The sequence below is a fragment of the Ambystoma mexicanum genome, chromosome 4q, assembly GCF_040938575.1.
Source record: "Ambystoma mexicanum isolate Mex_15411 chromosome 4q, UKY_AmexF1_1, whole genome shotgun sequence".
In the NCBI taxonomy this organism is placed as follows: Eukaryota; Metazoa; Chordata; class Amphibia; order Caudata; family Ambystomatidae; genus Ambystoma; species Ambystoma mexicanum.
In genome coordinates this window covers 918,503,331-918,529,152 of record NC_090928.1, presented here as the reverse complement: position 1 = coordinate 918,529,152, position 25,822 = coordinate 918,503,331, and the positions used below count along the sequence as shown (strand labels likewise).

The 25,822-nt window shown below is 41.7% G+C and overlaps 1 protein-coding gene across 4 annotated transcripts in view; it reads left to right on the top strand.

Moving 5' to 3' along the window:
* Nucleotides 1-25,822, top strand: part of MTA3 (metastasis associated 1 family member 3) — a 1,736,304-nt gene that overhangs the window by 1,534,081 nt on the left and 176,401 nt on the right. For 2 of the 4 annotated variants that reach the window (XM_069608474.1, XM_069608473.1), the window contains one exon: nucleotides 12,886-13,040. The exons of the other annotated variants lie outside the window; for them this stretch is intronic. In XM_069608474.1, the coding sequence (XP_069464575.1) occupies nucleotides 12,886-13,040 (155 nt within the window). The remainder of the gene's footprint in view (nucleotides 1-12,885; nucleotides 13,041-25,822) is intronic. 4 annotated transcript variants of the gene reach the window in all.

Here is a 25,822-nt window from a genome sequence, read left to right as displayed (position 1 = left end):
ACAGTAGTCTTTGGACATGCGAGAGCCTTGCGTAAAATCGATACCTGTATTCTATCATTTTTGTGTCAGGGATTGCCAGATCAGGTGCAAAGACTATTTAAGAAGCTGGTGGGTGTGGAAGCAAAGCCATGGCCATAAATACAGCTGACCATTGAGCATCATTGTCGATTGCTGCAAGAGAAAAATCGAAAGAGAGAAGATGCTAGGAAGCTTGAGGAAGCCAAACTAGTACAGAAAAAGCTGTCAAAATTTGCTATCGAAGGGGCAATGTTGCCTAGCGGAGAGGGGCTGGGGTCACAGCAGACAGCAGGTATTTTGCAGGTGAATAACCAACGGCAGTCGGATCAAGGAGGGAAAAGATTTATGTCGAGAGGCAGGGGAGGCTTCCGCGGAAGAGGAGGCTTTCAGAATAATCAGGGAAAGTTACAGAATAACGAAGGTGGTTTTCAGAATGTGCAGAATGATAATCAAGGCATGCAGGGAGGGCAAATTAGAAGACCCCCTCCTGTGTGTTAGACATGTGGAATGACAGGACACATTGCATGATCATGTGGGAGCCACGGGTATGTATAGAATGGACAATTCTCAAGAAGGGGGACACCTTATCCTCCAGCATATATTCCACAAAGCAGGGACGGGTTTGCCCAAGATCAAACAGCATATCAAGCACAAGCACCACAAACACATCGAGAAATACCATGATTGCACAAGAGTTCTATGGAGCTACAAGTAGAGATCCTTTTACTGAGAAATTGCCAGTCTTTATAGGAGTGTGTGATATGTCTTTCCCGTTGTATTCAAAGCAGACACCAGTTAATATACAGGACCGAGATTTAATGACGAAGCTAAATATGATGATTTCCTTCACTGTTGAAGGCATAGTGTGTTCAACGCCGGGAATACATCATTTAAATGAGGGCGAAATAATCATGCAATTTACTGGGCAAATAGCTCTGCGGGGAACGCTGTTAGAGCCCGAAGTTTTTCACTATGGGATACGCATTTTGTTAACATGGTTACCACTTTAGAGGGTAAGATTATGAGAATACCTAATGAATTTCTGTTCAAGCCACAGATACCTATGGAAGAAGAGGGGGACAGGTTTTCCCTTGGAATTACAGGCAGCCATAGTGCGAGAGGAGTTGGCCATCCTCGAAGGATTTGAGGGCAGGTCATGGAGAACAGTGATTGCTATTGAGGAAGGATATAGATTGACTGACCTCACTGACGATTATATGTTTATAGATGACCCGTCAGATGATGAAGTGGTGTTTGAAATGAGCATTAGGTATTAGATCAGGGCAAAAAGACGAGACATTCCACAAAAGATGGTGATAGTTCAGCAGCGTCCTGTATTTTTTGATGAGGATATGGAAAAAGTATCAATTTCCTTATGGGCTACAGGCCCTTAGGACGTAGGCCTGTTAAAAGGGGTGGGAGAAGTTAAAATAATGTTGAAACCAGGAGCAATTTTACCTCAAGCAAGGCAGTATCCCATGTCTCGAGAGGTTGACAAGGGTATTTTCAAGACTATGGGCCTCATCACGAGTTGGGCGGTAACGCCGGCGCTATTAGCGCCGGCACTAATAGCCCTACCGCCAAACCCCCCGGCGCTATTAGCGCCGGATCATGGGTTTGGCGGAAGGGTTATTGCCCATTCCCCATTGGGCCCATTCGGGAATTCCTCATTCCCCATTGGGCCCAATGGGGAAAATTTGTGCTATTACCTCCGGTGGATTTCCTGCCGGCGGTAATCGTGCCGAAAATCGGCAATTTTGCCACGGATTTCCCCCAAGCTCAGTGCTGGGGGGAAATCCGCCAAAGCCATGATCTGGTGGTAATAGCGCTACCGCCGCATTTAAGGGTTACCGCCAGACTCGTAATGAGGCCCTATATCTGCTATGATGGAACAAGGTATCTTAGTGACGTCAGAGTCAACATGTAATACCGCTGTGTATCCGATTAAGAAATCAAAGGTTGAGTCATGGCATTTAATTCAGGATATGAAAGCGATTAACCAGATTGTAGAGGCAGAGTTTCCTCTAGTTACGAATCCTGCAATGGTTTCGTGCAGCATTACCCCGGAAGTGGGATATTTTACTGTGATTGACTTGAAAAATGTGTTTTTCTCAATCCCGTTGCATAAAGATTCCCAAGATCTTGAGTTATTTACATTCCGTCAGACTAAGCTGAAAAGTACACGTTTGCCCCAGGGGTACTGTGAGTATACATTGATTTTCAGTAGGGTCCTGCAGACGGACCCAAGCAATATTGATTTGCCAAGTGTTGTGCTGCAGTACGTAGACAATATTTTGGTCTGTAGCACAACAGAAGAAGAGTGCAGACGAGACTCGATTGAGCTAATGATTATTTTAGCAGACAAAGGTTGTAAGGTGGATAAAGAGAAATTGCAGTATTGTCAGGAAGAGATGTTGTATATAGGACAGTTAATCTTGCATGAAGGAAAGAAAGTTACACCTGAAAGAGCGGAGGCGATCTTGAAAAAATCAAAACCGCACATGATAAAGCAAGTGCAACAGTTTTTAGGACTACGTAATTATGCTAGAGCATGGGTATTTGATTATAGTTCATACACAAGACCCTTGTTGACGGCCTTGAAGAAAGGCACAGGTGAATAAGGAAAGAATTGAATGGACTGAGGAAATAGAGGAAGGGTTTCAGGAGTTATTTTTATTCTTGCACACGAATGGGACAGTCATGACAGCAGTGCTCACACAGATAACTACATTGGGGTACAAACCCTTAGCATATTACAGTGGGATTCTGGACCCAGTTATGAGCGGTCACTTCCCTTGCAAACAATCGCTGGCCAAAGCCGCTTCACTTTCGCGAAATCTGCAATTTGGTGATTGGGTGTTCCATGACATTATTTGTTGAGCATGCTCTGTTTGCTGTTTTGGAGAAACCTAAGGGTACGCTGACGTCTCAAAGAGCTTCTGCTTATGAGGTGGTTATATTGAATTCAACGATCAAAATAGTGTGGTTTAAAATGGTGAATCCTGCCATGTTTGTAGCCAAACCACTGGCAGTAGATGAGCAAGTGCATGATTGCTCAAACTATGAGGAATTTTATGACGAAATCCCGAGAGTGAAGGAAAATGCTCTAGCAGCTTGGGAGGTTCTCTTTATTGATGGTTCTTCAAAGATCAATCAAACTGACAGAGAAAGGCATTCAGGCTCAGCTGTGCTAAAACACAAAGCCAATGGGGATTTGAAGTGGTAGCAAGTGTGAGACTACCGTCTAATTTTTCAGTACAGGCTGCGTAATTGGTGGCGCTTATCGTCACGCTCGAGAAACACGCAGGGCAGGAATTGATGGTGTACAGTGACTCCGCCTATGTGACGTCAACCCTGCACGCAGGGTTAGCACGTTGGAAAGAGCTACCTCAGAGTAGACGGCACTCCAGTGGGCAACACGCTGCATTATTGGACAGGCTTATTAAAGCACAACTCCCAGTAGCCATCGCAATAGTGAAGTGCGCACCACACTGTACGAGAACTGACTTTATTTGACACGGAAACCAAGCCGCAGAGGTCAAAAGAATGCATAGTCTTCTGATATTTTTAGTTTCGATACTCCTGATGTGAAAGAAAAAATGGTTGTAATAATGGTTGTGAAGGAAAGCTTTAATAATTTTTCATGAATGCAGTTAATGGAGGTGCAAGGTGGAGCTCCACAGGAAGAGAAAGACCTGTGGATGCAGAGGGGGTGTGCTTTATCCCCTTCCGAAGCACTGAGGCGACAAGACAGCACTGGTAAACTGTAATGCCTATAGCCTTATTAAGGGTGGCATTAGAACAGCTACACTACCCTGCGCATGTCACTACGGAGAGCCTTGCAGCAACCACTGTGGAGGACTCGTTCGTACTGAACCTGCTAGAACACGTTGCTTTTTATGTAGTAAATTGCATCGTATGTCAAATGTTTACTGCTGGGCACATGCTGCAAACAGTACTTCCTCGACCAAATGGTCCTTTTCAGCATTTACATATATCTATTATGTTGATATGCTGCAGATGTGTAATGGATATAGGTATTTGATAGTTTGCCCTTTTTCGAGTTGGATTGAAGCTGATCCATGCACACATCCTGATGCCACTTGCGCTGCAAAGTTCTTAGTCTGAGAATTATTTGCTAGATGGGGAGCATGTGAGGTGTTGAGATCAGATAATGGTCCCCATTTTGTGGATGAGGTATTTGAACAGATTAGCTTATTGTTTAGGATTAAACACAAGTTTTCTTCTGCTTATCACCTGCAAACGAAAGGGATATGTGAGATACTAGACGGTCTGCTCAAGGAGAGAATAGCAAGTTGAAACTGATACTGAAGAAGGTGTGGCTGCATTGCCTGCCCCTTGCATTATATGCAATAAAACATCAGCCCGGCTCTGACCATCACCTCACAACCCACAAATTAGTTACAGGGAAGCGAATGAGAATGCCTCTGACTCCTCCATCGAGGATTAGGAGTGATGCCCAGACAACTGCATAATTGTTAGGAAATGAGTTGCGTGAGTACTTAACATGTATGACTGCTAGTATCTCTGCCATTTCAGATCAAGTCAAGCGGATGGGGTGTCGGTCTCACAGATGAAGACCATAGAGCAATCGGACCTGAGAGACTATGTGTACCTAACTTATTTGCTGAAGATAAGGTTCTAATAAGGAATTTAACAAGAAAGTGGCACACATCCAGATTTAGCAGCCCTTTCATTGTGGAGGACATTACTTTGTCAGCAGTCAAGGTCTTAGGGAGACGAGCTTGGATACACCTATGAGATGTGAAAATCTACGGTGTAGAGACTGTCGCACCCCCAACCCATTCAGAAGCAAGTCAAGGAAAAGAAGTTCAGCTCATGCAGGCTCGATCGATGACGAGGAAGAGGGATGCAAAGACTGTCCAGTAGACAGATGAAAGTGTACATTTTGACTGTTAAAACAATGCAGGTTGTGTAGCTATACAGTGCAAATAGACCCAATGTTATAATATTCCATTCTCTGGAATTATTACAACTCCTAGATATGTTCAAAAAGCAAAAGTAGCCATCCAATTATGTGGTCAGTGATTTATTCTTCTCACAGCCGATATGTGTTTCGGCCATTCGTTCGTCCTCAAGGCTGTCACAAATAATTTTAGTCATAACATTTTGTTAGTTAATAGTGATATATAGAATCATGAAAACATGAGAGTTGTGGTGCAACCACCTGAGGTGGAAAAACAAATAACAATTACACAGAGCATATTAGTTCAAAAATGATCAAATCAAAAAAATGTATATAAAACACGACAAATTACATCAAAACGGTGTACATAACCAAAATCATATCAAATCAGAGACAGTCAGGGAGGGCAGGAGCAGTTTTGGGGGAAAAGAGGTATTTGTTTAGCATCAAAATAATATATTGTCAAATTGCTCTAACACTCTTAATGCTGGTTATCCATAGTGCCGGAGTCACACCCATAGGAATCACATATTAGTGTGTATCATAATTGTCTATTAGTTGCGGTGTGCAATGGCGAGACCCATTACCAAAATGCCAGTCGAGTGTGCTAAAGTGGTACCGTATATCCAAATGGCAGTTACTAAGAAATAAAGCCAGGTGTAACTTAATTTCAGTGAAATTGGTTGCAGATATCTCTCACACAGAGTGGTTAGCATGCTTCACATGCTTGGATTAAAACAAGTCATTTTGTAGAAGAACTCACCTGAGAATTCTGTGGGAAGTCCCTAGCAAGATTGCTATGTCACTCTCTTCGCAATAAAAAGGCTTTGTATGGTGTTCCTAAATTAGCGTTCCATCCACTCTTAATAGAGTGCATCCCCAGTCATGATAATGGACCTAAAAAGTATATGAGACTTATGTGTAGTATAACCCCATTATGGGAAAGTTTGGGGCAATAACATAAGGAAATATAGTCAAATATTTAGTAAATTATTGTTTCTTGTAACTCATCTTATAAACGGTCAGAAAAAGGTTGCATGTGCATAGAAATGTTAACTCAGCATGAATTTCGTGGTCCAATATAAGGTCCTAATACATGTTACTCCCCAATTCTTTTGTTTTTTTACATTTTGACTGTGGCTCCCCTGAAACACTATTTGTAGCTGCTAGCAAGGAGTAAGAAAGTTACTGTTCTTGAGCCATAGGAGTTGGACTGTGGAGTGCTGGAGTAAACGGAAAATGCCCGATTTAGACTTTCTGTTTGACGGCTGGAAGATGGAGCAGTTCCCTGACTCGTTTCTCACAAAGTTCCTCTTTGGAGGTACCCATGTTGCTGTCAGATGTTGCCATATACAGACTACTTCTTGCTGTCTTCATATTTATACTCGCAGCTTACCCTGCTCTTGTTGGGAGGAGCACTGATAAATGTACTTTTGTCCATGATCCTAAAAACGGCACAACGATTATTGGCAGCAATTATAGAGCAGATTAGACTATTACCTGAACATCTTTCCGGACACACAGATGGTCCTATCTAATGACGATGCCCACAAACTACTTGTCATGATATTTTACTATTTGCTTCAAGTACACCCTTATCTTGTTTGGCGAAACATTAACATTTATGTGTTTATGTGAGATCCTATAAATCGGCCAGCAATCAGCTGATTACTTGTGGATATCATAGAGCAAATTCAACAGCTATCGGACCATCTAACGAAATTGCCTGAATAAAACAAGTTTTTCCTTCCTTAAAAGTAATTACCGGCAATCATGTGGTGTATAGAGCATATAGCAGTTGCATAGTCAACGTGTGGAGAAACATCAGTGGTGGAGCCTAATGTATTGGTGCATTATCTATGCCTGTTCAGCATCCATTATCGTTTTTCTGTTTCTATTGCCCCACACTGTTTACTTTAATGGTTCCAGAACGGAAGGAGTTCAGTTACTCTTTCCCACTCCAGTTACTTTTGCAGAACTAGATACAGTAAGAAGGCCAAGGCCTTATGTGATTGTTCCTATTCAAGTAGCTCATGTGAAGGCACCGATTTCTCTGTCAAGTGTCCCTATGATTCCCCGAGTAGGAAGAATGTATGCTGATGTGTTTCATGAGTTGCTTATACAAGCTCATCTGGCAAGAAAGATACTTAAGAGAAGTGCAAGGGAGGATGATTATGAATTAAATGATTATTTAGACAGTACGGCACATTTGGGGAACAACATGTGGTATCAGCACATGAAAGAAGTGGGAAAAAGTACTTCTAAGGAGGATTGCTATGTATGTGCACTCCTGTCTTATGCTATGGGAAAGTCTAAGATATTCATAGCTATTGAAATAGATGTTCAAACAGCTCATTGCCTCACTCACCTTGCACTCTGTCATACAAGAGGTTAGTTGCGGGGTCAAACAGCATCCTTGGTATGGGTGACGGAATGGTCGGCCCAAGATTAAGATGACTATGTTTAAGACTTAAAGACAAGAGAAAGCGCACACACCAGAAATCATGTGATAAGATATGAACAAACTGGCATGAAGGGAGCTGGAATCAGATGGGAGATAAACAGGAAGTTCAACTGCTAAGGAAAGACTGATGAGGAAGTGATGCGGGGAACAGTACTTTCTCCAGACGGCTGGGAAGAAGGTATAGTCGTGTGCAGAGTTTTGGCAGTAACTGGTCATCACAAACCAGTTATTGAACAAGTGGAAAATGGATGCAAACCTCTCTGGCCGAGACTTGCAAAGCTTCTGACGTGGGTCAAAGACAAAGGAGGTCCATTACAGATAATGCCTTTGACGAGTGCAGAACTATGTTTCAGAAATAATGCCACAAGTAAAGTCAGAAAGAATGAACAGTGTGGTCGAATCTTTGATGTACCAGGAATTAAAGATGGGGCAGTAGTGACAATGAATCACTATTGGGCCTGTGGATCCAGAGCATACATGAAGCTGCCCAGAGATTGGGGAGGACTATGTTCCATCGTGATTGTCCATGTTCCAGCATTGGTTATTCCAAAGAGTGATCTGAATATTGGAGAGTTTCCAAAAGCAGATGCTCACCTGTGGAAGAAGAGATCTGCTGAACTCCTAAATCGAATGAAGAGAGAAAACTATTTCTCAGCCAAATTGATAGAAGCCTTTAATGCCATTCCCTATCAACACAGATTGTTCAGCAAGACGTCTTCAGTTTTTACTATTATATTTATGCCTGGGATCCAGATGATGGCAAATACCAAATGGTTACAAATAACCAGATGGGAGCTTCTCCAGACGATCAACACCACCATAAAGGGATGTAAAGCTATCAAGGATGAGCTAATAGCCATACGACTGATTACTCTACAGAACAGATATGTCTTGGATATGATTACAGCTATGGATGGAGGTGTTTGTGCCAAAATCGGAGAATCATGTTGTACATTCATACCTTCTCACGATGACCAGAATGGCACCTTGACAGAGGCCATAACGATGCTGACAAACCTACTCGTCAAGATAGAAGATGGAGTGGAAGACATTGCTGATGACATCTGGTTCGCGTCCATTTTCTCATGGGTTCCACAATGGATGGCGAAAATGTCAAGTTCCTTGGAGCCCTGTTGGTGATGATCATGTTTGGGTTCTTTGTGATCAGGATAATTATCACACAACGCAAGAAGACTGTGAAGAAAGCAGTAGGAATGAAGATCATGATTGATGTCGAATCAGGATTCAAACTTAAAGAGCTAACAGGTGAAGAAATCAGAGACTACGTAAAAGCCAGTATTCATGCAGCTGAGGGAACAAAGTTCCTGTATCCAAAGAACCAAAAGAAATATATGGGAAGATGGATTTACTGCAGTTCCAGTGGGCAATGCAGCCTTATGACCTGGAGTGTTGATGAGCATGTGGAATCAGCAGGATGCCTGAAAGGAGTTCTAAATATATGGACTCCAAAGAAGCATTTCTTCAGACGAGGATGCCTTGATGTGAAGATAGAATTGAATTGATGTTTTATGTATATTGCGCTCGTACACAAGTGGTTCTAAGCGCAACAAGGCAAGGGAGGGAAAACAAAGGAGAACAAAAACAACAATATTACTAGGCCCAGTGACATTGAAAACGTGCAAGTGCATGGGAGAAGAAAAGGCCAAAAGTGCATGGAAGGGGGGAGAAGTGGAAAGTTCGGAGCAAAGGGAAAAACAGATAAATAATAAAAATAAACAAATAATAAAAGGCAACAAACAGTGGTAGTGCAGCCAGCAAGAAGCACGTGCTGAGTGTAAGGCAGCAGACAGGGTATGTCTGATAAGTGCAGTGAAACAAAAAAGAAAACACAAATTGATGAGAGAGTGGTTGATGAATCACCCAGAGGGGTGAGTGTTGAGGAGGAGTCAGAAGCTCCACCCCCATGTTGCCCATGTGTTGGGAACCGGAATTTTTGACAACTGCAGCACCAGTGAGGATGCCTGTACCACAAAGAATTCTTGAAACAAGGTATCCATTGAGAACACCCTATATGCATTCACAAATATATGGTGGTCTTCTGGACAGAGTTCCAGAAGAAGTGTGAAAATGGATGGAGAATGAGGACTGGTGGTGTCATGCGGAGCAGTACTGACACACCCTGAAAAGATGAACAAGACAAAAGAACATAGACATTCTTTAAGATCTGAAGAGGAGGTTTCAAAGATAAGCAACATTTCGGGCTTGAAATGAAGATACTCATGCAAAGAAACGCTGAAGAAAATTCAAAGTCATTTTACAATTGTACAGATGCTGTAACGTAAGTAGACAAAGTCATCTTGAGGCTGGCTACATAGAGAATAGATTGCATCGATACGCCAATGTATATACATAGGAATGTATAGAACCTGGAAGTTCCACGATGCACTTTAGCAACGCTTGAACCCAGTGAATGGAAAGGGTTTCAGTGTGGCACAGTTGGAAAATAGCAAATGGCGAAGGAGAATCAAAGAAAGGCTGGCTGGCCCAGCACCAAGAGTCGAGGCCACTATGACTATTATGTGCAGCATAGAGCTCGAAAACTTGGTCTCCAGTTCCATGGCCAGATTGAAATAGACTTTGGGTCGAGCTACACAGAAACCAGAAGATAAAACCATGCCACGCTCCCTTTTTTTCTCAAGCACAGAGAGCTTCTGCAAGGCAAAGTTCAAAGCCTGGATTGAAGGGCAGACCACAAGAGTGATGATAGATGTCAGGCTAATTGGGCGGGAAGATATTGTCAAGATCAGCCTTTGTGCTGCTAATGTGTGGAATATTCCAAAAGGGTACAAGCATGCCAACCAATTATAGGGGGCCATGTAACAGAGAGCCCTATAGTTTGTGTAACCAATGGATCATCATGCATTTTGTGACGATGCAGATGACTTGCACTAGAGAAGGGATTAGTTGTCCACCTGATGCTGGAGACCCAATCACAACCCCCCCCATCAGTATGGAACGTATACCTAGATGTTCCCTGTAAGCCTATCACATCCCCAAGTAGTATTTTCTAGTGTGCCACATAGTGTAACATCAATGATGAGTTTTGACTATTAAAGTTGCGTTTTTTATTAAATTCACAGATATCGTGCTTTGCGACATCCGTTGATGTCCGTTGTAACTCCCTGTTTTAGATCATTGCAAATAACACAGTACTAAGTTTTGCCAACTTCCTGAGTCAGTTTGATTATTGATGTATGAGTGAGTTCTGTATCCCCATCCATCTCTAAGTATAGCTGCCTCGTCTTAAAGGACCCAGGTCTATGGGTTCAAAAGTCCATGGGCAGTACCCTGGCAATGCTGTTGCTCAGCACTTCAAAATGTTAATTGCAAGACACTTTCGAGCAATTTGAGCCAATGCTGAACCAACCTCAAGATGCTTCACGTACCTGAACACTGCCTGTACCGCTGCTTCGCTTCATCAAGCTGCCTCGGCCACCATTTGAAACGACTGGTTGAAAGTAGTCCTTCTACGATCAATGTCCTTTGAGATGATGTGCCACATTGAGACACCAAGACCGAAGTGCCTGTTTTATCTACCCTTGAGTTGCCAACCAAGTCAAGCTGACTCCAATCATATTTTTCTGCATCCAAGTGCCATACAGTCAGCTCTGTTAATTCATCCATGCTGTGGTGCTCGAAAACCGCTAAGCAAGCTTGCTGCATCGAAATGAGACACCATGGAGAGAAAAGCACTAAGAAGACTGGATTGACCAGGCCTAGTCACCAAAAGAGAATATGGTAGTGATTATATGAAATGGGACCACTTCCAAATCAATTCTAGAAGCCCTGACCAGCCAGCCTTTACCTTGGAGTTTAGGGACTGGTTAGTACCCAATGCTTATTTCTTTTTGCCTGCATTTTGTGCCTCCTGCATTATAATATGCAGAGTGTGTATGGCCTGTTTATCTCTAGTCTGCATTATCTGTGTGACCACCCTACAGACGTAGAGTTTTAGTACATCTATTAGTTATCTGTGTTTAAGTAAAGCACTTATTTTGATAGAATCTTGCTTGGACATTCCTTTTATTTTGGTTCTTAAAGTACTGTTGTTTGTTTGGCGGCTTTTGCAGCTCATTCACATCTTTAGAGCATAGCCTGCTTTCGTCCCATGCTACCAATGTAGAGGCACAGGAGGTACACAATTCACTTGCAGTCTGTTTTACTTTTATGATTAAAATAAATGACCATGAACCAAATTGTGGTACAATTCTAGGCATAGCACAGAGACTCTTTTTCTGTCCTTTTTACTACTTCTGGACAATAAATGATTTCGTCCAGTGAGGCATGTAACATTGTGATGTGGTGGGTGGCTGTTGGAATGCACACTTACTGTTCCTAAGTGGGTTATAGTGGTGGGCAAAGACCTTGGATTTATTGTCATTCGAACAGGTGACCTTTAATCAGTTCTCGCTGGAATAAGGAAAGGGCAAGGTTTCTAGAATGAGTGGTGGGATTAGGGGCACTACTAAAGACTGTTTCCTATGAGCCAATGTATGATGTCTTCTATTTCAAAGAGGAGGAAGAATTGTGGTTATATGTGTTGTCTCAAAGCAGTTGAGCAGGGACAATCCTGTAGTACAAGTAAGCAGTTTGTGTGAGTTTCCAGATTACCTGGAAAAGTTCCTTGGGGGAGGTTTATTTCTTTAAAGAGTCTTGTAGTGACTTTTTTGTCCTGGAAACATTTCTCATGGATGCTGTGTCATCTATCTTATCTTCTCCAGAGCATTAAAGTCCCACTATGGATCTTTAACAGGGTGGAAGGCAATCCCGGATTAGCTAGTTTAGCCTTGCCTTATTTTTATCTTTTTATTGGGGCTGTTGAATTACCATCTCGATAGCAGGTTTTTGATTTGAACAAAGTGTTTTTCACTTTATGGACTATTGATGAAAGTTAACGGTTGTCTGTCATAAGGTTTCTTTTGGCTTTGAATAGTGGATACCACGTCAGTTTCAGGTAATCTTTAATTGTGCATAAGAATGCTGAACAACAGTGTAATGTGGTCATTTCTGATCAATGAAAATTTAGTGTAAAATGCAGCTCCATGTGAGGGGTTAGTTGGTTTCAATCTGGGTTGGAGTTGGTAGTTTTAGTCCATGCATTTACGCATTCTACTCCTTTTCCTCAAGAGAATCCATGGTAACTTTGAATTTGCTAAAAACCTTTCATTGATGACGTTGGGTGTTGGGGAAATTCTCCAGTCTAGGAACAGGGATTGCTGTTTTCGGGTTGGGGTGGGAGTCCATAGCAAAGTATGGTCATTACAATAAAGATGGGTTAGTGGACTGGTCTCCAGCTATACTGTTAAATCTTCTGGGGAAGGGCTCCTTGTCACTGTTAAATGGCTTAGATGTTTTGAGACCAAGTTTTCAATCACTAGATAAGAAGCAAAATATGATGTAAATCATTACTGTTTTGCTCTTATTCTCGTTGCAGCATGCTGCTCACCATTCACATTTGACGAATGGAAAGACCGTGCAAGCTGGTATGAGCATTATTAAGCAAAGCACTATTTCAGGGGTCAAGAGAATGAGACCCAACTGGCTTGATGCTCCTGATGGTGGTTTCTTCATTGCCACAGAAGAGACGAGGTACGATGACATCACTTAGGGCCCTATTCGCTAAAGAAGCTCCCCATTTATGCAATAAACAGAGGAACCTTTAGTGATTTAGGTAGCAGGGATCAATCATTTCTGTGAGAGTGGAGTTAGGGCTTTGTTGTACATTTAATTGTCCAAGTAAAGATGTTTTTGCACTTTGCTGCTTTTTATGTAAGTTTCCTTTTTTAGATGGTGTCATTTTCATTGAAACATATTACTTTAATCAAAACATTTAGATAAAAATATTAGCAGTTGTTAAAACGTAAAATTATCATTTGCAGCCTCATTATTTGAATTGTGATAAACTTGGAAGCATGGTTAGATGAGTTTTAAAAGCAGATCACACAATGAACTTTAAAGCAGTTTACCCTCAAAGTATGAGGGTTATATTGTGCTGTAGCATGAGATGATAAGAAAAGTAGGAGTACTGATGTCTTCTGTGTAGCCCAATTTGCATGAAAAGGGTTCTATTCATTAGGAATAGGATCTTCTCTATCATGATCACTACTTATGGATGTTAAGTTGGTGTGTTAGTGGCTGGATATACATTCTGTTAAGGGGCAGCCAAGGTGCCCTATAGCATTTGTGTAAACTGCTTTTCAAACCATTATTTCATTTTTTTCATTTCTATTTTTCTATTAATATTTTGCTATGCAGCAGAAATATTAAAGATCATACTTAAACAACATATCATCTTTACACTCAAGTCAGAAGTTGATATGCTCTGTTTGATATATAATATTTACCAATATATCTTATATATTTTTCTAACAAAAGTAGCCAGTTAGACGAGACGAGACAAGAAATGTGCATTCAATTTAAGAGATCCAAAAATTCTACTACTTAATGAAATTCTGCTTTATTGCTGAATATACATCTTCATATTGCAAACAATTGGTGTGTCTTTCACCCATTCTTTAATCTCTGACCTTGTCTGAGGTTTCCAATTTTGTTTTTGTACATTTTCTTACTAACTACGGACTTTGCATTACTGATTGTGTACAAGAGTCCTGCATCAAATTCAATAATAATTGTGTCCTGAGTGTATTGCTCATTTTTAGATATATGCAATTTCAATTCTCGCCAACATCGCGATGATTAAGATGCATTTGAACATTTCTGCTTATTCATCAAAATACTGTTATTGTGTCCACAAACCCAGCAGCTTCAAGTTTTCAATCAACCAAGCAAATGCATTCTCACTGCCATTCAGTGGAGTGTGCCGCATTTATATTGCATTTACTGCAGGTTGTGATCTGACATATGCACCTTTTGATTTCCTATATTTAGTTTTGTATGAGACCAACTTTCCACCGAAAAATTATATTGCATACACTTCTGTCTTCTGGAGAGTCTATGTGCTGATAATTATGTAAAGATGTTGGAAGTATGGTTGTACTATTTAAAACAAGACCTAACATATTAACAGTGTAAGCAGAAGTGAGTTTATAGCCGCAAGTTAGTGGAAAGACTTGAATAGAAGATTTATAGCAACATTTGTGTTCAAAATCTTCAAATGGGCAAACGATAAAATATGTTTGTGTCATTTAAAATCTTGTTCACATGCATTTACTGGCTGGCACATATCGTCAAAAAGGATGGTTACTTTTTCATGATTTTCTTCACCATTATCTTAAGATCAATAAAATGCGTATACAAGAGCATTTAATCACAACCCCTATTGAATTGAACTAAACTCCCTTTTTTTCTCTCTGTTTTTCATTTCATTCATTGAGCACACCCACAGTGAGATCTTGCCTGTTTCACAAGTGAAGAAAAATCAAACATCATTCATTATAAACAATACCATTTCAGTATTTGCATTCATCCAAAATTAGAAAGCTGATGCATTAACTTATTATGTGACCAGCTGCATATAGCGATGGTTTGAAGTAAGGGAACATAGTATCTATTTTAAAGTCCATTTGTGGTTGGCTGATAGAATGTGATATTAATAGCTTGCCCATATTTATAGACCTTTAATGAGAGCCACAATATCCTCCCTTGCAGGGAAGCCCTTTCTGTTAATGGGCCCCCAATAGAAACAGGATGGCTGCAGCAGTCTCAAGGGACTTTCACTACATTTTGTTCGGGGGCGGGGAGGGCCCCCCATTGCCAAGTCCTACATATCACTGTCCAGTCTTCATTACCAAAATTGCGATGAGACTTCTCAAATATATGCATGTAATCTATCCCTATAACCAAACTATTTTGATCAATTCGGCCTTTGCTAGCAGCCCCCCCCACTCTACTGGTGTCTGTTTAGACAATGTTGAGCTTTTCCATGGCACAGACGTTCTTCACTACTCCCAACCAAATGCTATTTCGACCAAAATAGGTCATAAAAGCTACACACAATAAAACATAAAATAACAATAAAATAATCATAATTGATAAAATGCACAAATACAATGGAGCTAAAAACAGTAAAATCAGAGGATAATAATGACCATTTAAACACTTACTAGTGTTACTAAATCTTTGACTGCAGCAATGACATGCTTACATCTCTTCCTCAATGCTTGTACCAAGAAATTCCCCATACAGTACAATATTACTTCACAGTCTCCTGCCAGGTAGAATCACAGCGCCATTTTGACCCTTTTGACATTATATTGTTTAAAAAGAGGTATCAGAAATGACCTCCTGGTGTGAAAATACACTATACTAATCTACTAATTCTTAGAGATTTCAATATGTGGTGTGACATCTCTAAAGACCCAGAGTCCATGAAATCATCCAGTCATATGATATTTTGCTGCTTACAGCGTCTGCTTCTAAAAATGTGGTAATTGTTTAGACCTAGCATGTTCAAAGACAAAACTATATACCATCTGGATACTATGCCCGCCATATGGTCGGATCATTATGTCATAATCTTTTCCATTCAGACAGATGGTGTAGGTTCCTACAAAACTACCCCCTCCACTGATGTCTTACCAGGAAGCAAGATTGACCTTCATTCAGTTACAGGCACACAACTATTGTCTGGATTGACCCCTTTTAACTTGGGTCTTAACTGTGAATTTTTTATAAGTCCAATATGTCAATCCTATTGAAAGCCTGTGACATGGATGTGCCTCTTAAGTCCATGACTAGACCCAAAATAAGAGTAATAAGTGGTACACTGACTCACTAAGGGACCTTAAAAAAGAGGCTTGAAAGAAGGAAAAGATTTGTGTCAAAACCAGAGACCCTGGTGATTGTCAGGCTGTGAAATCACTGCTTAATCAATATAAAAAGGACATTCTACTTGCAAAATACCTGTTTCTCCCGCACCAGATAGACATCACTGACAATAGACTTAAGGAACTTTTCAAGGTAACAAAAACAGTAGCTAATCCCTCTTGTACCTCACTTAGTAATTCCCCCTTTCCCAAATTAACTAATGAATTTAATTAATTCTAATCGGAGAAAGTCAACTCGATTTCTTTTGAAAATCTACTCTCAACTCCCTAATACTCAACTCTGTGTCAGATACTGATTCTTTGTCACTCACAGCACTGAGGTCACCCAGACGTACTTTTACTCTGGTTACCCCTGAGGCAATATGCACTCTAATATCAAAATGCAAACCCACAAACCATAATTACGATCAACACTGTGTGATTTGATTACTGCTTTTGTTAATGCCCACCTGGATCAAGTCATTGTGCTAACAGAATTACAAAGATTACATAGCCACCATTGGACAGCAATCTACTTTCCAATTATCGTCCGATTGCAGGCTTGCTAAGGCCTGCTAAGATTCTTGAGAAAATAGTTACCCTACAACTTCAAAGGTTTTTCAAAGAACATGGGATCCTTGACGTCTTTCAGTCAGGGTTCAGGCCTCACCATGGCACCATGGCACCAAAACCACTCTTGTGGCTGTCTGGGATGATATTCTGAGGCCAGCCGATGAAGGTGATCTTTGCATGCTTGTAATTCTTGACCTATCAGTAGCTTTCAATTCAGTTGACTTTGACATCCTCATCTCCAGATTGGCCAAGGTGCTCTGGTATCTGAAAAATCACTGAAGTGGTTCACCTCTTTTCTGTACAACAAAACCCAACAGGTGAAAATGGTAACTTATTGCTTCTAGGTTCCTTGTAGTGTTAAACGGGGGTATTCGCTTTCTCTGCTTCTATTCAATATTTACATCTAGCCTCTATTTTCCAGCTCTATACATAAATACATAGCTATGTATAGATCTAGGCTCTATGTATACATCTAGCTCTATGTATAGCTCTATACATCTAGCTCATCTATTTTCACATTTTAATTTGAGTTATCACGCCTATGCTGATGATGCTCAAATTTACATTAGGCTCAAATATACCCCCGAAGCAATCCAGCGATTAGTAGCTTGTGCTAGAAAAAATTAAAAGCAGGATGGTGGAAAACAGCCTGCAATTAAATCCCACTAAGATGGATATTATTCTGATTGGACCTAAAAAAAAGTTGGCATACTCCCATTTATGCATTTGTTGCCCTGCTTTTTTTTCCAGTCCCATTATCTTTTCTTATAAAGTAAAAAAACCTTGGTTGCATCTGGCAGTCAAGCTTGAATTTCTATTCACACATTAGCGAAAATGACAAATCAATTTACTATCAATTTAAGGTACTGCTGCCCCTTCTTCCCCTCATAGCATAAAAAGATCACCCAGCCGTTGTTGGGGCTTTGGTCAATTCTAAATTAGACTATTGTAATGCCCTTCTTATGGGGATTCCGGCGTGCCAGATGCACCATCTCCAAGTCACACAGAATTCTACAATTCGGCTTCTGTCTAACCTCCCAAGAATCACATTAATCTCACCCATTCACCAAAGTCTTCACTGAATCCCAGTACATCAGAGAATCCTCTTCAAGATTCTCTGCCTTGTTTGTAAATGCATTCATGGCTGAATGCCAGGCTATCTTGTTTCCAAGATCTTGCCCTACCATCCTACCCCTTCACTTTGATCGGATGGTGGGTACCTTTTAACAATCCCTTCTTCCCACTTCGTTCATTGTGGAGACAGATGTTTATCTATTTTTGGTCATTGAGCCTGGAACTCGCTGCCTCCTGAACTTTGGAAAATTATGTCCTTGTTGTTGTTCAGGAAAAAGTTAAAAACTCATCTCTGTCAATAATTTAGCAGCTTATCCTATGATCCCATGGGCTTCTATTCACCACATTGTTACATCTGTGCCTAGATGCCGTTTCTGCCTGGTTCCCTTGAGGTCTTGCACTACGTAAATAAACAAAATCAAATCATGTAACTTCTGTTTTGTGAGGCAACCAAGGCCTGTTTTATCCTGCCTTCAGGCAGTTTGTGCAGTAGGATTCAATGTCACTGCACAGATGTAACCCCTTGTTCTCAGGTTCTGATAGCCCAGTGTGTAAATGCATCGTGCACTGGGAACGGATCCTTAATTTAGCCCAAGGTTACAATACTGCCTTAGATGCATGACCCTCTGTGCTTCTAACAGCACTGGAATGACTAGGAACTTGGCTAGAAAACAAAACTCTGTTAGCAGAACTCCCACAGTGTCCTATCCTGGGGCTGACAGAGAAAGGCAAGACAGTAGGTCTCATTGAAGGACCCTATGGCACATTGAGCTCAAAGGCTTAAACTAAGCCAGAGAGGCTCAGAGGTGGCAGTATAAACAGGGAAACAACAAACAATAGAGTAGGATTGGGAGAATATAATGTATGAAACACAAACATTATAATAATGTAATTTAATTAACAAATTACCATGCAAAGGTATTCAGAAACAAATATGAAGGCATCAAGAGCATGAAAAAGTAGTCAATTTCTGATTAGAATAATTTTCACTCTGTGTCCACCATCTGCGGAAGGAGTATATGGGACTTCTCTGTGTAATATTTCCAGCTAGTCCAATAAAAGGTGTCAAAACATGATTTTGTGTTACTTAAATAATTTTTTTTGTTTTTCTTTTTTTTATTTACTTGCGTATAATCAAAAACATTTCATATTTTCAAGACGTTAATAAACAGTAAGAAAAACACATTGGATATAAGTAGAAAAGAATCAGCAATTTTAAAAGAAGATAAAGAGAAAAAGAAGCGTAAGTAACCAGAAAACTAACACTTGACCAAAAACAAAGGATCAGAGAACGATGTTCATTGAATCACGCTTGAATGGATTGTGGATTCTGGTTTAAAGTCAGAGCCGCTTCTAGAATCTTTACAGTCGCTATCGACCACCTACTTCTGTCTCCTGCAATCAGACGGCACCACCATGTGTTTTCCTCTAAGTCGTAGAACAAAGGGAGCAAGTAGGCTTCCCGCAGAAACGCAGTTCTGGGGCAGGTCATGAGTAAATGTCTTAGAGTTTCCACTGGGTTTGAACAGAATCTACAGGTTTGTACTTTAGTTTTCGTACGAATTGCTATAATTTCTTGCGTTGGTAGTTGATTGAATCTTATTTTCATGAAGGTTTTCTGCATTTTTTTGTTGGGAAATTTTATGCAGTAGCTCATTGGTTGATTAAGTTTATGTGTTGTAGCTGGTAAATGAGCCAGGAGCTTGTTTCCTGTTGTTAATTCTCCAGTTTTGATCCAATCTGCTTGTGCTATTTTTTCTTTGATTCTGTTTCGATTCTCAATAAGATCTTCTACTGAACAAACTAATGTTTTTGTAAGTTTTTGAGACCAGTGGTGTAATGCTCTACAACGTCCTTGGCTGAGCCCAATCTGAACCAGTTTGCAAATTGGGAGGGTATCTGGAAGAATAATTTTCCGATAGAGTCGCATCCGACTTTGATCAACTGATGCTTGCAATGACAGTAAGCCCAGTTCGCGTCTAACCGCTGCAATTGATGAAGATTTCGGCAGACCAAGCACCGCTTTCCACAAGTAGCCTTCCAGCTTCGTCCATATGGTATGGTCGATGTTCAACGCAGCGTCCATTCCATAGATTATTGATGGCACTACCTTTTTTTTTTAGAACCGGATCGCTGGGAGAAGCGAAAATTTACCATATTTTCGATCTACTAATTTCGTTTGGGTTGTCAGGCTTTTGATCTTTAACCATAGTGCTGAGTGGGTCGCATTTTCTGACCTTTTTGACTCTATCATAATTCCCAAATATTTTATAGTAGACACGGTTTCGACTTTTGTGTTGTTCAAATACCAATGGCCTTGGGCTGCAGTTGCTTGACGGCTTTTCCCCATCGTCAATATTTTTGACTTATGAATGTTTATCTCCAAGTCGTTTTCACTGATATATTTGGCAAAGTTCGTGAGCTGGCGTTGGAGACCAATTTGGGTTTGATCCATAAGGATCAAGTCGTCAGCGTATAACAGTCTGGATATTGCTGTGTTACCCACTTTGGGCGGGAAAGCTCTGATCGCTGGTTGTGTATGCTGAAAGTCTCCTATATAGGCGATAAATAGAGCCGGGGCGAGCGGACAGCCCTGTTTTACGCCACGCTCTGATGGAAATTGTTCTGATAACATCCCTTGCTGATTTAGGCGTACTCTAAGTCTGGTGTCCGTATGTAAAGCAATCACCGGGCCTAAGATCTTTGCCGGACAATTCCACGTTGTTAATTTCACCCACATCTTTTGACGGTTTATCTTGTCAAATGCTTGTGTTAGGTCAATAAACGCAATGTGAACTGTTGGAGCATCGTTCTTTACATTTTCCTTTATGATGTTCAAAATAAGGATGTTGATACTGGTGCTTGCGTTCTTGACGAAGCCCGTTTGAAATTTGTCTAAACATGGCGCCAGTCTCGCCCAATTGTGGAATCTAGTTAATAAAAGAGTAGCAAAGATCTTTCCCATGATGTCAAGGAGGGCGATGGGGTGGTAATTTGCTGGACTTTCTCTATTTCCCTTTTTAAAAATAGGTACTATTATCGCCTCAGTCCATGATTTGGGTATTTGCCTAGTGGTTGTACATTGCTTGAAAATGTTTGTAATTAGGGAGGCCCATTCCTCTGGATGTTGTTTAAGGTCTATGTTAGTTAGACCGTCTGGGCCAGGTGCCCTAGAAGTTTTTAATTTCAAGATTGTCGCCAAGATTTCGTCAAGGTCTGCCAGATCTTCCCAAGACGATGGGATACAACATAGAGAGTTTCTAGAAGTTTGCGAAACAGGGGCGAATTGGGCTGAAAAGAAGGTTATCCACGCCTGCTCTGATACGGCGTTCACGAGTTGGTTGTTTGTTTCGTCATTTTTATCTTTAATCAGAGTCCAGAATTCTCTTGGATTTTTCGTTGCTAATGTCTTCAACATTTGCTCTGAATCGTTCTGGTACATTACTGATTTATGCTGTCTCAACCAAGATTTATATAATATTGTCGCCGCTTTAGCAGAGTCCATTAGTTCCTGGTTTTTGGTAACTTTCGCCAAGCGGTTCAATTTGCGCATTTGTTTACGCTTCAAAACCAGTTCGACATCGTACACGTGTACCCCTTTTCCTTTGGGTCGGCTACACCGACCTTTTTCTTTCCTATATGGCAGTAGCAAGGGCATATAGTTTGGTCTATTCATTTGATCCGTGGAAGTTGTACTCAATACATCAACTTTCTTGATAATTTCCTTGATGTTAGTCGCTGTAAGTTGGATTTGAGACGACTTCCGTGTTACTTCTACGTCGAATGGATATACTTGCTTAGTATTTAGAGCGGACTCAAAGGTCATTATTAAAGGATTGTGATCACTAAATTGAGTTCTGTATACCTCTAAGGAGTCAGCAAACGGGAGAAAAGGGTGTAAATGTGGTCCAAAGTTGCTGACGTTTCGCTCGTTCCCAAGTTGGAATTCGGGGGAGATGGCCTCGAGCTAATGCAACATTGTAAAATTTTCTCGAATCCATAAAGTCAGACCACAACCCACCTCTCACAGCAGAGGGGCAGAGATAGGACGTAGCAGGAAATTGGTCGACTTTGGCGTTCAAATCGCCGCAGATTATAATGCAGTCTGTTGCCTCTTCAAAAAGGAATTTATCTATGGTTTCCGCGATGTTATCACAGAATTTAGTGTTGCTTATTCTCTGCGGATTCCAATAGACATTGATGATTGCAAGATTCGATTTCGTTTTACTGCTCAATGATGTTTCTATGTGGAGCCATTCAGCTAATAAAGCTAACATACCATACGATTCAGCCACTTTCTTTCTGATAGTAATTGCCGATCCAATTTTAACTGCCGTTAGGAGACCTGAAGAAGGTCTTCCAAATAGACCTTTTACTGCTGGTGATATGTATGTATCATATCCGTCAAGCACTGGTAGTTCCGTAAGCCATGTCTCCTGAAGACAAATAATGTCAAAGCAGCTTAAGTCGAAGGCGTCTGGCTTGGTCAGGTGATCGTGACCCCTCGTGTTCCAAGAACACATAGAGCTCTTTTTTTTGCAGGAGCCTTCCAATGGTAGAGGTGCGGTGGATGTCGCTGGATCTTTTAGTTGTTAATTTTGTGCGTTTGAATTTAGCACCTTTTTTAACCATCTCCAGGGCCCCGACGGTTCACGTTTTTTGTTATGAGCCCACTCAGCACTTTCATCCGTGCCCTCTGGACGCCTGTGATTGTTACCCCGTCTGTTGTTTGAGCTCCAATTTCCTTCATGTTTCAATTTTCGGTAGTTTATATTGGTGTTAGACGAATGGAGTCTCGATCTAAATCTCCCCCTGCCAACTTCGGGTTTTTCCCTGAAAGCGACTCTTCTGTTGTCTACTGACCGATCTGCAGTATTTGGCTGCTTTGCCGTCGCGGTACTTACGTGTGGGACAATCTTATCCCGTAATTCTGACGTTGTAATTTCGTCCAGCAAAAAGCCCATTTGATTTAAGGCCAAGGTTACGTCATCTTTGCACGTTAGGACCAGAGGATTTTTCACATGAAGGTAGGATTTCGCCTTCCCACCTCTGTGATAAGGTTCAACTAATGCCAAATCCCCAGTTTTTACAAATTTTAGTGCTGGTATGCTATTTAAGATTTTCATAACCGTCTTTCTGTTCAAGACTAGGAAGTTCTTCCCCGGTACAAGTTGTTGCATTTTGTAGACTCGATTTGATGTTACCTTGGGTTCTGATCGAAGACTAGGCTCTGAGGGTACCTGATTGTCATAGCTTCCGGTTTTTGTCATTTGTAAGGAATTTTCATGTTGTTTGGGCCGAGGAATTTGTTCTTTTTCAGATAGATCCACTGCTGCTTTTTCCCGCCCTTTACACATAGAGATTTTTGTTCTGTTTATTTCTGAGGGCGAGGAATTACACGCCATTTGAAGTTTGTCTTCATCATTTGTATTTAACTCTGAGTGCTGTTCTTCGCCATTCAAGTGGACGGAAAGGTCGAGAAGTGACAAATTCACAATTGAACCCAGTTCAGTTGACTTAGAGTTGTCAAGTTCAATTATGATTTGTTCAGTTTCTAAATTGTGGCTTACTGATGATTGGGGCGCCATGTGCGTGATTAAGATCTTTTCCTGAATCGGAACAGTTGCTTTAGGGATTTTAAAGATCAATGGCACTTTTTGAGTTTCTTTAGTTTTTTTGCCAGTTTGTGGTGTGGACTTTGGTCGCTGTTTTTTTTCAGGTTGGTTGGCCTTTACGCCTTTTGTTTGAATGGCCTTTAGATTTAACAGAGGCGAGTGCTCTTGCTGGCATTTATGTTTATTTTCTCCGGAGTTGCTTGCGATGGTTATTGTGGTAATTAATGTCTCAAGCCGATTGAGCTTTGTGTCCCATTGTCTTTCTTTCTCAGCATTCTGCTGGCTTAAAGCCATGATGAAACCTTCCAAAAATGTTACTTTAGCATTTAATGTTGAGACAAGAGTTACTGAATCCTTCATTGAGTCGTTAATTGATTCATACAATTTCACAAAGGGCGCGAGGCCCACTGTTATAGCCGACATGATTGTGACTAAGTCAGGTTTTTTTGTTGGTGTGTCTTTGGGTAGCTGACCTACCATGTCACTGGGTCTTCTGTATCTCATCGGTGTTGAGGTGTCTTTAGGGGAATCATTATTCAGAGACTGCTTTGTGGATGGAAAGTCCGATAGAGTTGTTTGTTTCCCCTGTGTCACCGGCACCGGTTGGGCCACTTTAAGTAGGGGCTTATTTCTTAAGTCCAGTTGGGCCAACATTGAGGATGGTAGGTTTATTTGATTCATTTCAATCGTTGAAGGGGGAATGGTTGATGGCATTAATAAATTATTCCCCAGAACACCTCTCTCCGATCGGTGGGAAGGCACGTCCACGTCGAGCAGGTTTATTGCCTCTGTTCTGGCGCCCGCTCGACAAGGGCTAGCCACGTTTCCTTGCACTTCCCTATCACACCGACTGATGGAAGATGAAGTATCTGACAGCCCGCCCTGGGCATCTGCTACATTCCGGTCATTGGCCACTACTTTTCCTTTTTGTATCAGGGCTGAAGATGCTTCCAACGGGACATCGAGCATTTCTGCGTCGGAAAGTTCGGTGTCTGTTTCTAACGTCTTCTTTGATTGTTTTGAAAAAAATTCTTTAAAAGTATGCGATGACGGAAAATTCTGGAAAGTTGATTTCACTGAGTCACATTTTTTTTGTTTCTGGTGAGTAGTACTTTTTACTTGGGGGGGACCATGGTCTGGATGTTCCCCCAACTCCTTTTCGATCCTTCTTGATGATGCTCTTTTTTTCAGTAGAGCCATTGCAATGCCTCTCTTCTGAGCAATAAGCTCACTTATCGCCGCATTTGGTGTATTTATCACCAATTGACGGTCCGAGGCCACGTCCAGGGACCCATTTTCAGGTGAACAGGTGGATTCAAACGCCGAGTCGATCTGTTTTCCAGATACTTGGCTTTGCCGAGAGATGGCAGCAGAGAGGAGCTCTGTATCTCTGTCGCTGATGATTGACACGGGCTGTGCCTGAGAGGCAAGAGCCTCCGCCTGTGGAAGCGACTGGTGGCCCGAATGACCGAGATCCTCGATGTTAGAGGCAGGAAGCCCCGGCGCTCTCACTCTCACCGATGGAGAGAGAGGCACAGAAGAGCCCGCTGTCGGCGAGGCGGCCCGCGAGCTGAGGTTTGCCTCGAGGCGTCCTCCGACTCCGCAAGGCTCGCTCTCACTCGCCACGGCGGAGGCCCGCGGGACGCCTACGGCCGACGGCAGGGAGCTCGAACGAGGAGACGGGCTCTCAAGCTCCAGCACCGGAGCGGCTGCGGAGCAAAGGCCATCTCCACGCCGATCCTCGGCCAGTTGGCCTCCAGGTGAGTTCGGAGATGAGTGGGGGTGAGGAAAACTATGCGAGTTAAAGGCAGAAGGCTCCGAGTTTACCAGATGTACCGGAGCCAAAGAATCAAGTGTTTCACAAGAACTGTTCGTAGAATTCATAGAGTCCTCTTCCGAATATTCACCCGTTTCACCCTCCAGAGCTTCATACGAAATGTCATTTGGTGCACTGGATGCAGTTTGGGAACTCCCGACCTTACGGGTCGGATTTTCAAGGGCGTGTTCAAAGGGGCTGGGAATTGTTGGAGGCGGGGACACCAAGGAACTCGAAGATGTCATTTTTTCCAATGGATTAATGCCAGAATTGACATTTGTCCCACGGTTTTTTCTTGCCGTATACACTTTGCGGAGATCCTTCTGCTTTTCTAGGCAAAGTTATTTGCTCCTTAATACCCTGCCAGATGGACTTTTCACTTGGGGATGAGCAGAGGAAAGTTCAGGATTTGCCGTGGCAGGTTCCTGTCTAGAGAGCAAGGGGAGCAAGGAGTCTGTTTGCAAGTTCATACCGCCTTACCTCCTAGCCTCAGTAGACTCAGTAGACTGCAGTTGACTGCTCGCACCT